Source organism: Phyllopteryx taeniolatus, chromosome 13, assembly GCF_024500385.1.
Source record: "Phyllopteryx taeniolatus isolate TA_2022b chromosome 13, UOR_Ptae_1.2, whole genome shotgun sequence".
NCBI lineage: Eukaryota > Metazoa > Chordata > Actinopteri > Syngnathiformes > Syngnathidae > Phyllopteryx > Phyllopteryx taeniolatus.
Genome location: NC_084514.1, coordinates 4,757,522 through 4,773,091, shown reverse-complemented (window position 1 = coordinate 4,773,091; position 15,570 = coordinate 4,757,522). Strand labels below are relative to the sequence as shown.

The following is a 15,570-nucleotide window of genomic DNA, read 5'->3' as shown; positions in this document are numbered from 1 at the left end:
TTCTGCTTTCCCTTTCAATGAAGATGAAGGCTAAAGGTTTCAATAAATAATACCAGATATTTTTCTCTTGGCAAACATTCCTTTTTCACTGTCTTATCGTCAATTACTGACTTGTTCTCTGTGGCTATTAAATTTGGCAAATGTCAGTAGGCTGTTCCTGCCATACAAACATCTTTCTCTGACTCAGTTTTGTATTCTTTCATCCTCTGGTTTCTTCTCAAGCAAAAAGCCCTCATTTCCTCTCTCACTCAGTGTCCCTTTTTCCTCAGTCGACCATCAAACACATACCAGTTCCACAGGGAACGTCTTCGATTCAGATTAAACCAGGGTGCTGGGTCTCCAGATGGAAATAGAGAGGGTGGGGTGGGGGATAAATTACTGACTGGGCTTTGTTTGGAAATAGAAGCTCACCTCGGCATAAAATAACCTGCATCTTGTAAATGTGGGCTATTTTTAGTAACTGGCAATTCCCAGGAGGAATACTGATGGAAAGTAGCTAAGGATGCTCAGAGAGAGCTAGCTCAGCATTGGCTGTTATCTCAGCCAAGTCTTAATTAGCAGTACCATTGCCCCACTGTTTGGATTTAATGCATCTAGCAGCATACACTTCAACAGGTCTTGTTCCACTTATTGATGTAAATGGTTTAACGGCTCGGGATAGAAGTTACACTCATTATATTATGCCACACAGAAATTCTCCGCTTTGCACCCTGAGTTATTAGTTTGGGATGTTTGCCTTTAGTTGCCTTTAGAGTATTACTGCGATTGACGGCCACAACCTCAAAGTGAAGATAAAACACGTTCCTCTCACAGATGAGGTTTTCCATTATGGTTCAACGACAACGCATGGCTTTGTTGGGATTTAAATGCGTTTGATCCTACACGCTTAGGGATTTTACCGCTATTCTTTCTCTATCTATGTCACTTACAGTATGTCTACTGAAGGACTTTTTCAAACATACATATCCTAATACAACCATTGGTGTAGTGGAGGGAGTTGCTTATTTTATTATTCAGGATACAATATGTGGTCTAGATAATGGATGGCTCACAAACATCAAATGCGCAATGGAGCATTTTAATTATATTAGCAAAAAATAGTGCGATCGTGACTCATTAGTCGCAACATTAGCTATGCTTTTTCTACCCTTTACAAAGATGATTGAAAATGAGTGTTATTAAATAGTTTGTATTATTGTTGTGTGTGTGCGTGTGTGTGTGTATATATATATATATATATGAATGTGTTTGTGTGTGTGTGTGTGTGTGTCTATATATATATGTATGTATATATATATATAATTTTTTTTTTTCACAATGGAACTATTGCCCACGAATCAGAAATGGTATCGTCCTGCCATCTTCCATTATCTTCTGTGAATCAGAAAATACTTCGGTAGCTAAACAAAAACAAAAATACGGCAATCCATGGAAAAAGGAAATGGTACAGTCCGGCCATCTGTCGTCTTCCTCTGTGAACCTACATTATTAGCTAAGAAACAAAAATACGACATGCCATGATTTTTCCACTTTTTTTGAATAATTTCCGTTTTTCATTTTAGTCACAACGGGAACCATTCCCTTGCCCCAGGCATAAGGTTTGAGATAATGTTGCTGAAAATAATGCAACCTAAATTGTATAAACCTGTAAGTTGTCAGTATTAAACAGGGATATTTTTTCTTTCTAAATTTACTAGATTTTAATATAGATACTCCAAGACCCTTATTAATGTTTACAGTTTTGGCATAACTGGCGTCAGTAGCTCACCTCAGACATCTTGTGAGCTCTGTAATGAGACTTTGAGCACTGCAGCAGCTGGGCAGCCAGGTTGCAGTCTTTCCTGTATAGGTCCTGCAAAGGAGACACAAAGATCCATCACTATATTCATGCAGTTCCGGAGGGAGCGAGGGGTTTTGAGTTCAGGTTGCCACTGGGCAAACTCAGGAACACTTTAAATTACAGCTTTCTAATCACCATTTATTTATTTTTTCAATTAGGGCAGACCTGGGATGTAGGAGTGCTAATTATAAGTGCAGTGATGAAGTGGGATAGCGGTAGGCCTCATCAAGTGGTCCCAGAGATATTCAATAAAAATTTTATGGCACATTTTTGGTAGCAATTTTTAAATATTAAAGCAGACAAGGGCGGCACGGTGCACGACTGGTTAGCACATCTGCCTCACAGTTCTGAGGACCGGGGTTCAAATCCCAGCCCCGCCTGTGTGGAGTTTGCATGTTCTTCCCGTGCCTGTGTGGGTTTTCTCCGGGTGCTCCAGTTTCCTCCCACATCCCAAAAACATGCATGGTATGTTGATTGAAGATTCTAAATTGCCCTTAGGTGAGAATGTGAGTGCGAATGGTTGTTTCTTTATATATGCCCTGTGATTGGCTGGCGACCAGTTCAGGGTGTACCCCGCCTCTCGCCTGAAGATTGCTGGGATAGGCTCCAGCACTCCCACGACCCTTGTGAGGATAAAGAAGATAGAAGGATGGATGGATGGATGGATGGATGGATAAAGTAGACAATTTGAGCCGACCGGATAGCACATTCACATTTTTGTTCTTTAGCCATAAATTGGACGGGTAGAGTTGGTTAGATTTTATACCAAGTAAAAGGATAAAATCTAAGCAGTTGGAAAAGCCATCCATCCATCTTTTGTAGTGCTTGTCCTCATTAGGGTTAACTGGACCCTATCACAGCTGACTTTGTGCGAGAAGTAAGGTAGACCATGGACTGGTCGCCAGCCAATCGCAGGGCACATACAGACAAGCAACCATTCACTCTCATTTATGCCTATAGACAAGTTAGTCTTTAATGAACCTAACATGCATGTATTTGGAATGTTGGCGGAAATCAAAGTGCTTGGAGATGCAGAGCTCATTTGAACTCTGTTGCTAACGGGGCCAGCCATGGCCAAGAAGTTAAAATCATCGCTTGCCATTGTGGGGACCAATGTTCAGGTCACCAACTGGCAGAAGAATGTGGGCAAAAAAAAAGAAAAAAATGTTAGCACGACAGAGCTTGAGAGTACCATCCACCCCCAACATTGCCCGGACGGCTGCGGTGTCCTTGAGCAAGACACCGAATGCCCGAAGTGCTCCCCCGGAGCTTAAGTAGCCCCCTGCTCCAGTGTGTGCCACGAATAATGCGTGTTTGCTGTGTCTACTACAGTGATGGGTAAAATGCAGAGGAAACATTTTGTATGCATGTGTTCACGACAAATAAAGATGATTCTTCCAACCAAAACAGAAGCATCTACCAAAGCATGGAAACACTCACTCAGATAGATCAAACTTTGATGTATAAAAGAGTCTTTAAACACTATTAGCATGCAAGGAGGCTCTGACTGTAAACTATGCATAATATTGGATGAGGTATTTATTAAATTTAATTATTCTGACCAATTAGTCTTTAAAAACTAATAACATTCCAGGAGAGTCTGTATTTAAGTAGTAGTAGAAGTATTTATTCAATTAAAGTATTCTGACCTGTTGATTATGCAGTATATCTGCTGTTTATCTCTCCTAACTGTAATACATTTTTTTCTACTTTACAGCCAAAGAAGCAATTGCATCATTGTTGCATATGCTCCATTTTCTTGTTTTCAGTGTTTGCTTACTTTGGTTTGTGTGGGTGGTTAGTAGTTTTACACTAAAAATCAGCCTGCTTTGAATAGGTCATGGTCTTGCTGCTCCATGTGTCTCTAGCGTACTGTAGCGCTGACACATTTTTTTTTCCCCAGCGCATCAAAGCTTTCGGTCTGACAGCTTTGACTCCCCCGCCAGTTAGCTGCGACTTTGTTTCCAATCATTCTTTTCCTTCTCTTCCTTTTGCCGGGGGGGACCTTTGGGTACCCTGTGGATTGTGGAGACAGTTCAAATAGTTTGTTGACGATGTCTTAGTTTCTGTTGTTTCATAGTTATCCAACAATTTTGAATGCCGCAGAGGCCGTACAATTGTCTGGGGAAAAAAATAAATCTTGAACCACCACTGTGCGTGATAGCACACAAGCCTCTGGAATATTTCATGAGACTTCAGACCAGTGGTGTGAAAAAGTGTTTGCCCCTTTCCTGATTTTTTTGATTTTTATTTTGCATGTTTGTAACACTGTTGATGTTTGCCATCATCAAACACATTTAAATTAGTCAGACAACACAAGTAAACACAAAATGCAGTTTTTAAATGTTTTTTATTGCTAAGGGAGGGAAAAAAATCCAAACTTACTGTATGTGGCCCTGTGTGAAAAAGGGATTACCCTCTAAACCTACTAAGTGGTTGGGCCACCCTCAGCAACAACTACCATTAAGCGTTTGCAATAACTTACAATGAGTCTCTTACAGCGCTGTGGAGGAATTCTGGCCCAGTCATCTGGCCCCACATTGCAGGGTTTTCGAGGAAGAACTGCCTTTTTAAGGTCATGCCACAGCATCTCAATAGGATGCAGGTCAGGACTTTGACTAGGCCACTTCAGAGTCTTTATTTTGTTTTTCTTCAGCCATTCAGAGGTGGACTTGCTGATGTGTTTTGGGTCATTGTCCTGCTGTAGAACCCAAGTTCGTTTCAGCATGAGGTCCCGAACAGATTGCCGGACATTCTCCTTCAGGATGTTTTGGTAGACAGCAGAATTCATGGTGCCATTTATCACAGCAAGCCAACCAGCCCCAGACCATCAGACTATCACCACCATATTTTACTGTTGTTATGATGTTTTTTTTCTGAAATGCAGTTTTACTTTTACGCCAGATATAATGGGACACACACTTTCCAAAACGTTCAACTTTTGTCTCGTCAGACCACTGAGTATTTTCCCAAAGGTGCTGGGGATCATCAAGATGTCTTCTGGCAAAATTGAGACAAGCCTTAATGTTCTTTTTAGTCAACACTGGTTTTCGTCTTGGAACTACTCCATGCAGGCCATTTTTTCCCAGTCTCTTTCTTATGGTGGAGTAATGAACACTGACCTTAACTGAGGCAAGTGAGGCCTGCAGTTCGATGGATGTTGTTGTGGGGTCTTTTGTGACTACTTGGATAAGTTGTCGCTGCGCTCTTTGGCATAATTTTGGTTGGCCGGCCACTCCTGGGAGGGTTCACCACCGTTCTATGTTTTCGCCATTTGTGGATGATGGCTCTCAATGTGGTTCGCTGTAGTCCCAAAACTTTAAAAATGTCTTTATAACCTTTTCCAGACTGATAGAACTCAATTACTTTCTTTCACATTTGTTCCTCAATTTCTTTACATCTTGGCATGATGTCTACCTTTGAGGATTTTTTGGTCTACTTCACTTTGTCAGGCAGGTCCTATTTAAGTGATTTCTAGGTTGAGAAGAGGTGTGGTAGTATCAGGCGTGGGTGTGGCTATAGAAATTGAACTCAGATTTATAAACCACAGTTATGTTTTAACAGGGTCATCCCTGTTGGATTTATTATTTTCTCCCTTAAAAATTAAAACCATTTCAAAGCTGCATGTTGTGTTTGCTTGTTCTCTTTGATTAATATTTACATTTGTTTGATGATGGGAAACATTTAAGTATGACAAACATGCAAAACAATAAGAAATCAGGAAGGGGCAAACTTTTTTACACCACTGTAAATTCATCAAACTCTTGGGAAAATACTTTTTAGAGGGTAGATTCCTGCCTAATTTCTACATTAAAAATAATTTCCTTGGTTTCTTAATGTTACATAACATTCTAGTTTCTAGAGGTGGTGACTTTTGGGTTTTTGTTTGCTGTAAGCTATAATCAAAATTATACTTTTTTTTTTTCTTTTTGTTCAAATCATGAAATATTCCATTCCGAGTGTGTAGTGTATCTCTATAATACAGAATGTTTCACTTTTTGAATTGAACTACATAACCAAATAAAGCTTTTGATTCGATTTTGATTGAATAAGATGTACTTGTAAAGATACTGTAATATGTATTCTGCAAAGTCAGCTATGTTTAGTCAAACCCTACGCTGCCCGCCAGCACACACCTCACCAAACAAAGCCCCTAATTGTCTTCAATACACTGTCTGTCCGGGCTGCTCAGTAAAATATGGCCAAGTTGACAGTCCAATTACAAGAGAAAAATAATGTACTCCAGAAAAGTCATCTGCGTTTATCTTTCGGCAAGCAACCGTTTTTGACGGAACTGTAACCACTCCATATAACAAACTTATACAGGACCCTTGTGCAACCATCGCCATCCTGGCTCCCGACTGTCCAAAAACACACACCCATCCATCCATTCGCTTAACCGCTGATGGTCACGAGGGTCGCGGGCGCGCTGGCGCCTATCTCAACAATTTCGGGCGATAATAGGCTAAACAAAATGAATGTACTCCTGAAAGTAGCTGGGTTCAGTCTTTAGGAAACCACTTGACATAACCACACATCATCTCATACAGGACCCTTGTCTTTGATATGCCCAACTCTGTCCTGGCTGCTTAGTGCAATTTGGCGACATTAATATCGATGATACAAATAAAGGAAAAGGAATGTTCACTAGAAACGTAGTTAGTCTTTAGATAACTAACTGCTTTGGACAGCACCCTACCACCTTGTCTTTGATCCACCCATCTCTGTCCTGACTGCTCAGCATGACATGGCCAACACAGTCAAGAATAATAAAAGAACCAATGTCTCCGGTAAAGTTAGCTGCATTTTGGCGACTTGCATCCTACTCACATCCTCGTCAGGTTTGTGTATTTCTGTCATCGAAGGGGGAGTACAAATTTTTTACAACACGTTTTTAAAAATTCAAAAACGTTTACTACTGCTTTTACATCAGTTTACTTCACTTTAGTTGTGTATTTTAAAATGTTAATGAAGACATCGCCCGTACAGTTGAATAAAGGTTTTTATGACGGCAACACATGGACTCTGACACTGATTTCCTCAAAAGGACAAAAAAGAGTTGATCACCACACCCTTTAATGTATTGTTGCCTATCTTGGATGTTCTCTTCTTTTATAGAGATGAAAAAAAAAACAAAAAAACACAATTGCATTCCATGTTGTATTATCATTACAGTTGATATTATGATAGCAATATCATGTTTTGACCCCTTTGGGTGTAATGTGTCACAGCACACAGTGGCAAGGCCTGCTCATTAGCAGCGATGGCTGCCTCGCAGCGAACGCCGAGGGTTCACCCCGCTTCAAAATGAACCTCTACTCAAATCAGCCCTGCAGGGATTTGAGAGGAACTGTCCAAATACTCTTCTGCAGCTCAAAAGGGCTCATGAAAGAGAGAATATCTAACCTGGCCTCCAGTCTTCACAAAGATCTTCAGTTCAAAAGAAAGAGTGGCTCCACATTGCCACATGCTGCCCCTGGAGCTCAGCTCCACAGTGCGCACCCTTGTAGATCCTGACAGCCTCGAGGATGCGCATTGATTAGAGTAAATTCACCCTAAAACACCCAGCAGCTTCAAGTTAAATCATCTGTTGTGGCTCCTCGGCGCACAAATATCCAAGGTGTATATGAGACTTTACTTTTGTGAAGAGGAGCTGCTTCAAGCCAACCTCCATATAGGGACTAACAATTCCGGATTATGGACCAGGAATGGAAAGAAAGCACCCTAGGGCTCCCCTTTAGCCTAGGATACTCATCCTAGGCTACTGCTTCATTTGTCTGTCGTCAGGAAAATTTAAAGCAACAATAGGCTGTAGTATGAGCTTCAAACTACAGCTTTAAAACCATGGTCATGCTACACTGACCTCATAAGAAGATTTTGTTATGGTCCAGTGAAGCCAAGGTTGAACTTTTGGGCCATAATTCTAAAAGGTATGTTTGTCTCAAACACATCACTGCTCTGTCACCAAAACAACATATATAACTACAGTGAAGCATGGTTGTGGAGCTGTTTTTCATTCAACTGGAACTGGGGCCTTAGAGAAGGTGAAAGGAATAATGAACAGTTTGAAATAGCAGTCAGTGTGAGCACAAAACCTTTAGGCTTCTCACAGAAAGCAAAAACAATATTTGGAAAAAACTTCTAGAATAGTCAAAAGTTTATTTGGGGTTAATCAGAGGCACTTGGTGGCAGGTGTGTGCCAACTTCCATTTAAAATATGTTTTTGATTTTGATTGGTTAATTTTGAACACAGCCACATCCCAATTGTAAGACAAAACGTGTAAATTTGGGCAACTACTATACATTATTTATTGAGGTAAAGGTAATAGGTCACAATGGCAGAAAAGGATTTGAAAAGATTTACCTTGGTCTCATTTTTTATGTAAAAAAAACCTGGCATTCGAACAGGGGTGTGTAGACTTTATATATTCACTGTAACATTGAAATGTTGTACCATCGCAATCCAAGAACCTTGGAATGAATGAATCTTTTTTCTGTGTTACTTGGTTGCCAGTGCCTGTCCAATATCCATTATCTAAACTTAGGTCAACTAATCCAGAAGTGCCTATTTATTTTAAATTACTCTTTACTCTTCAAATATCGAGTGAAGTAACCAATTATTCCTTTCTGGTTTTAATGTATTTCATTTTGGGAATAAGCTCATGCAGACAAGGAAGTTATAGTGACCTTGCGGTAGTTACATTACACACAGGCAGGGACCTCGCGCCCAAAATACTCACGTTGTCTTCTTTGAGTTTATTTATGGTGAGCTTGGCCTCCATGAGGTGGTTGTTGAGGACGATGATCTCGCGGCTGAGGGCTCTCTTCTCCTCTTCGTGGTGTTGAGACTGAAGTATATGTGGAAGAAAGGTGTAAAACACAGGGTAGCAGTGTTAGGACAAGTTCATCATATCTGTTGAAAAGCAAGGCAAATTGATTTATATAGCGCATTTCATCCACAAGGTAACTCAATGCGCTTTAAATGATTAAAAGAATATGAGCAAAAAGACATTTTAAAACAAAAGACAACTTATTAAAATTAAAAAAAATAAATTGCATACTATTTTACATACACATGATTTAACTTTTTATACGAATGACCTGACCTGATCCATCTATCTATCTATATTTTAATCAGTAAACTGAACCAGTTTACCTTCACACACGCATTTTCCTTTTCTTTACACCTTATCTACAAATGATGATTTTAAAAAGAAATCAAATGAGGCTCCTTGAAGATAAATGTTTGCCCAACCCTGAGCTAGTGTTAGGCAGTGTTGAGATAAAGACAGGAAAAATGAGCACGCAATGATGCAAAAAAAGTTAAAAAAAAAAAAAAAAAAAGGCGCAGAGACAGCACAGAAAAGAAATGAGAGCAAGAGCAGGCTATCGGTGTGAAGCATGTGCCAGCAGCAGGTCTTAATTAAAAGAAGATTACACTCGCGTATCAATTACACTGATACAGAAAGAGGACAGAAGAGGAGACAAATGAAACACTTCCATTTTCAGTGATGGAATAAAGACGGAGCAGCCTAATGATTCTGTTTTCTTGTTCCGAGTAGCCAAGTTTTGTCGCAGCGCCTATTCGTATTCACTACATTGTCCTAATAGAGTCCAAAGCTTGCTATTGATTATTTTACTTTTTTAAAAACTTTTGTTTTGGACGGGTTTGGGTTTTTGAATTTCAATGGTTTTGAAATAATTAGGTTTCATTCTTTCAGTAAGCAAATCAAACAGCTTGCAATTGACCACTTTTGAATCAAAATTTACATACAACAGTGCATATATTGTAATTATTTATTTGAACTTAAGTAAATATTTAGTCGCAAAATATTTGGTTAATAATAACAACAATACAAAATGATTTCTATCAACCAATATATATGAGAGGGTATGAGAAAATGACCTTGTACTGTATGCATCCATATAAGGAAGTACAACCATGTGATTTCCTCCAGCCAATGAGTAAAGAAAGACTGCCAATATTGAAAACTATTACATTTAAATGTATTTAATAAATAAATAAATATATATATTTTTTAAATGTGCAAACTATGAAAATAAAATATGTAATAATATAAAATACACCCAATGGTAGCAATTACAACTAATAAAGAATACTATAGGAATGACGCTAAGATCTATGTGACTGACTGGCGAGTGTAGTGACCAGCAAATACTGTATGTATATTGTAGGGTCTGTGGCCACCCCTTGATGGTGTCCCTGCCATCATCATGCTTTGGGGCTGTTTTTATTCAGCTGCCTTAAGGCGAAGGGAATTCTGAACCTGTCCAAATAGCGGTCAGTGTTAGCACTAAACCTTTAGCCTTCTGCTAGAAAGCAAAACAAATGTCATTATAGGAGGGTGTGCATAGTTGTGAAACCACCTTGTTTCTTTCACTTGTTTATTTTTACTTCCTCTCTCAAAATGATTTTTTTCCCCTTTTCAATTGATATTTACAGACTATAGGTCACATTAATGGTGGAAAAGGTTTTTGAAATGATTTATCTTGGTCCCATTTTTTAAATTTTTTTTTTTTTACGTTGCCTGGCATTCGAGCAGGGGTTACACAGCCCTGTTTTTCTGTTCACCCCTGTTCCCATACTTTTTTTTTTTATAGCCACTGTACCCACAGAGGCATGTACACACCGCTAGCAATAGTGAACTTTCGCTACATGTGTCCCCCAATGGAGAGGCATGTAGTGTGTTCTCTCACAATGTACTACAGTGTGATGATGGCATAATGACTATTATGCAGTCATGTCATAATAGTAATAATGGCCACTGAGTATACATAACACTGGGTTACACAAAAAAATATTGATTTAATAAAGTTGTCTTTTTTTTTTTCAACTGAGTCATGACAATTTTGCATCGCTGAATCCAAAATTGACATGCTTGTTCAGGTCCGGTTTTTCTACCAGCTTGTTACCTATTTATTAATCAAATGTTACAAACTTTGCTTATTGTAAATTGAATAGTAGACATTGATATAATATAGTAATAACTACTAATACAAAGTCCTGGCCAGTCATGTTGTAACATAATAATGACAATAATAATACAAGGAAAATATACATGCACATGAGCAACAAGTACAAGTTTGTTGTACTAATTTAGTAATGACGACTGACAACTCATAATACAAATTTCCAACGTAATACATCAATGAATACTGCGTAGCCATGTAATGTTAATAACATAGTAATAACACATTAAAAACATACTGCATATACTGTAGAAGAGCAACATACTCGTTTATTGATTTAGTAACAAGTAATAGTGATATTAATATAACTTAAGATTGCAGGACTAAATACTACTGGAATTGTTGATTGTGCATTCTTTAAAAGATGAAAATGTTTGTAACAAAAACAGTCATCCTGATGGCTTCTATTCAAAATAATAATGAACACCATCTCATGTTGTACCAATGTGTGGGTTTTGATTAAGTAGTTTTCAAAGCCTACAGAGGAGTCACAGCCGTTGATTTGTGTTTTCGCCTCTTGTCACCGTGGATCGTGACAAAGACTTTATCATTTGGGAGCTGAATCCCCCACCCCCCACCCCAAAAAAAAAAAAAAGTTGACATGCAAATACTGTATTCATATTTGAGGGAGATTGACCTGCAGGGTGCTTTGTTCCCCAAACACATGGCAGCTTCAGAGAATCACTGCTGACAGCCCAAATATGCAAATGTCCTCTCCACACGAAGATAACTACCAACCTGCCAACACACATCCCAGAAAGCCTATTGCACACACATACAAACAAAGCACGACACACAGCTTGTTTTGGCTTTCTGTAAGAAGTGTTGAAAAGTGAAGTGGATTAAAAAGTCTCTATCCTCAAATGCTTTCACGTATTCCACTTGAGATTCTGGCTTTTCACCGGACCACAAATGAAGTCCAAATCTCGTGAGATGCAATTACTGGCGACTTCAGAAAACTCCACACGCCAAAAAAGAAAAACACTGTGATCTTCTTTCCTCATTAAAGAGGATTTTCAGATCAAATATCACTTCTGTGCATATTGTAAGCTGTGGAAACAAAACAAAAAGTTTTGTATTGTGGGAGGCAATCTTGAGAATCTAAAGATGTATGTATTGTGGTGTGTATTGTGCAAAACAACAAAGGTTTGGCTAAGGAACCCCGAAAATGTCACCTACGAAGAGACACGCTTACGAAGCACAGTTTAAACTGCAAGCTATCAGTTACGCGGAGGAACATGGGAATCGAACAGCCGCAGCCGCGAGAGAATTCAAGATCAACGAATCCGTGGTTCTCAAGTGGAGGAAGCAGGAAAACGAGCTTCGCCAAGTCAAGAAGACGAAGCTGAGTTTCCGTGGAAAAAAATAAAAATAAAACATAGAAACAAGGCGAGGTGGCCCGAGTTGGAAGACCAACTGGAGCAATGGATTAATGAGCAAAGAACAACCTTGAGAAGCGTCTCAAGTCACCATTCGACTGAGTGCAATAACTCCGCCACGTGCAGCAAGTGAGGAAGCTTGCCATCATTCCGGGAGGCTTGACTAAGGAACTCCAACCGCTGGACGTCCGTGTAAACAGGGCGTTCAAAGTGAAGTTGCGAGCGGCGTGGAAGCGATGGATGACAGATGGCGAACACAGTTTTACTAAGACTAGGAGGCAGCGCCGGGCGAGTTACGCCACAATTTGTGAATGGATTGTGTCTGCTTGCACTGTTGTTCGAGCTTTCGTAAAAGCCGGCATCATTTCTGAGGAGCCGCACGACAACGCGACTGACTCCGACAATGACGAGAGGGAACCTGGCATGTTCGATTGAGAACTTGCCCACCTGTTTATTTCGGATACAGAAGATGAGGACTTTGATGGATTTGTAGATGAGGATTGATTAAAAAAAATAACGTGAGTACATTGTTAAATACTTCAATAAAGTACAACCGAACTCAGTTTTGCTCCCGCTGCCTTTTTAAAAACATTGTTTTAGCGTGCATGCATGCTACCGTATGTTTTACCATGCCTGCGCCCAATAATATGGTGCGCCTTATGTATGTGTTAAATACAGAAATATACCCCGTAACTGAGACTGCGCCTTTTAATACGGTGCGCCCTATTAAAGAAAACGTGAAAATACGTATTTATTAAAAATAATGCACCTTCGTTCAACTGTCAATGCCAGTGACGTATAGTGACAGGCAGAACAATTAAATTCCCTTTAAAGTGAAGCCAAAAATGTCAAACCACAGACAAGTGTTGTTAACAAGCCAGTCAAATTTGATTGAAAAAAAACAAAAACAAAAATCACTATATAAAATGAGACTTCAAAATCTTGAAAAATCAAAGTGTTCTCTCAGCTCTCAAGACGCTGTGGGTGTGGCCGCTGAATGCGCTGAAAACACACCTCGCTCAACTTTCAACTGTCAGTCAAATAGGTTCGTACATCTAGCCTATGCCTACACATCCTTATAGTCCTGCTCACCATTATTGGCACCCATGAAGTTTAAGTGCTAAATGTGGAATAACTCCTGATGAAAATGAATCAAGTGAAACAACATTTTTCTATAAATAATTTGTGTTTGATACAAAAGCGCAAATGATAACATTTTATGGACATAATAAACAAAAATAGAGCTTTTTGGCAATGCACACAAATAGTATGTTTACAGGCAATAGTTTGGTTAGAGGCAACGAAGCCTTTAAGGAAAACAACACCCTGCCAAAAGTCAAGCATGGTGGAGGGCTGGTTTGTGGGGCTGCTTTGCTACATCTGGTACTGTTCACATTTTAACATAATGAGACCAAGACTGCACCAAATAGATCAGCAATACACAGGGTGTTCTCAGAGGGATGTGGCCACTGAGTTTACTGCGTCACAGTGTCATCAGGTGGTGGCAACAGAAATACAGAGAGACTGGAAGGGTCACAGAAAGGCAGAGAAGTCGATCTCCTTAGAAATGTTTAGGAAGAAGTATTGGAAAAATTGAATAATAAATTGGACGTGCATTCAAAGGTCAAATTAAGTTGACCCATGCAATGTTATACTGTATTGCGTTTGAGATTCCACCTGAAGCCGAATATCTCAAACTTTTGGTGAGTAGTTTATGTGCTTTCGTTCAATAGAGGTTGTGAGGTTGGGTTGGTGTTTAAAAGTGAGAGACCTTGGCAGGATCTGACATCAGCATTTTCCCTTTGATCAAGTTGAACATCTTCATCAGCTGCTTGGGACACTTGCTTGATGCAGTTAATCCATCACATTTAGCATCTCTTTCACTGGACTGTCATACCCTGCACTTTCTCAGGCAATCATATCACCCAGTGCAAAGCACTGAGGTACATTTCTTAATTGGCGACATCAGAGCCTCCAAAGTTAGAGTTAAACCACACATTATTTGGAAAAAACTATGGCTGAAACATTGTTATAATGTGTGATGTCAATAAATCTTTTGAGACTTCATACATATTTTCACTTTGTCCGAAAACCCAAATGTCTTGGAGCACAACAGTTTACCCATTCCTTATCTAAACGATGAACTCCACAAGTGTCATTTGCTTTTTCTTTCTCTTGTTTTGTTTCATGTAAAAAGGCTCCAGTGAAAAGCCAGTCAGCAGAAATGCCTCCTGTTTAATGGTGATAACTGGAGTTGTACAGACAGCAGGCCTTGACACTGCTTCACACTATTAGAGGCACACCAGAAACGCATAAATTGACTCTTGTTTAGGGATGGGCGAGTACCAATACCAGGTATCATCGGTATCGGCCCAATACCAGCTTTATTTCTCGGTATCGGGTACTCGTGAAGGCTGCCGATACCAGCCATCGACACTTAATGTAAAGAAAAAAATCTGACATGGAGAAAGTCCTCCTCGCCAGTAGTTGGCACTGTACTGCGGTGATTAGACACATCATCGAATCATCATACGCATCAGAAAAAAGAGAGGTCTTTGTTTATAATTGTCTGTCAGTGTGTTAATTTAAATTTTAGGTATCAAAAGTACCAAGGTTAGAGTTAAACACGTTACTGTACAATGTAGCTAAAGGGGCAATAATAATAATAAAAGAAAAACCTAATGTAAACTAGAACAAGCTGATTTTAGTCTAGATGTGACGAGATCTGCCTCCCGGGCTCAAGCAGTATACTCCCTCTGCACTTTTGTCACTGTGTCATCAAAGTACACAATAGTATGACCAGTTCAAATGAAACGGGCAACAAACAAGCCTCCCTTCCTCCTTATTCACGACGAATGAGTATCTACACCAATTTTTTTTATACATTGGTTTTGCCACTTGTATGAAAGTTAAAAAGTGACTTTAAAAAATTGCTTACACTGTCAATATAGGTTTTATGGTGGTGAAAGTTTGACACCAGGAACAATTTCCATTATTTCATTAACAGGAAAACTTGACCAGCAATCCAAAATCCTTTTATTTTCTTCGAAGGTTGCGTTTATTTTGGCCATTTATGACAACTTAAATCCAAATTTACCAGAATCGTATTTACTGTATGTCCTGGAAAAAAGATCTGTGGGATCCATATGCACACACATACAACCCCAATTCCAATGAAGTTGGGACGTTGTGTTAAACACAAATAAAAACAGAATACAATGATTTGCAAATCATGTTCGACCTATATTTAATTGGGTACGCTACAAAGACAAGATATTTAGTGTTCAAACTGATAAACTTTATTGTTTTTAGTAAATAATCATTAACTTGGGATTTTATGGCTGCAACACGTTCCAAAAA

The 15,570-nt window shown here is 39.2% G+C and overlaps 2 protein-coding genes across 7 annotated transcripts in view; one reads left to right on the top strand and one right to left on the bottom strand.

Moving 5' to 3' along the window:
- Positions 1-12,749, top strand: part of wdr25 (WD repeat domain 25) — a 43,202-nt gene extending 30,453 nt beyond the window's left edge. Inside the window, exon 8 of the mRNA XM_061794961.1 lies at positions 11,978-12,749. The gene's annotated coding sequence lies outside the window, so the exon portion shown is untranslated. The remainder of the gene's footprint in view (positions 1-11,977) is intronic.
- The window catches only part of LOC133487807 (brain-enriched guanylate kinase-associated protein), a 45,950-nt gene that overhangs the window by 5,008 nt on the left and 25,372 nt on the right, over positions 1-15,570 (bottom strand). For all 6 annotated transcript variants that reach the window (XM_061794955.1, XM_061794954.1, XM_061794956.1 and 3 more), the window contains 2 exons: positions 8,581-8,688; positions 1,769-1,852 (listed from right to left, as the gene is read on the bottom strand). In XM_061794955.1, coding sequence (XP_061650939.1) covers positions 1,769-1,852; positions 8,581-8,688 — 192 coding nt within the window. The remainder of the gene's footprint in view (positions 1-1,768; positions 1,853-8,580; positions 8,689-15,570) is intronic.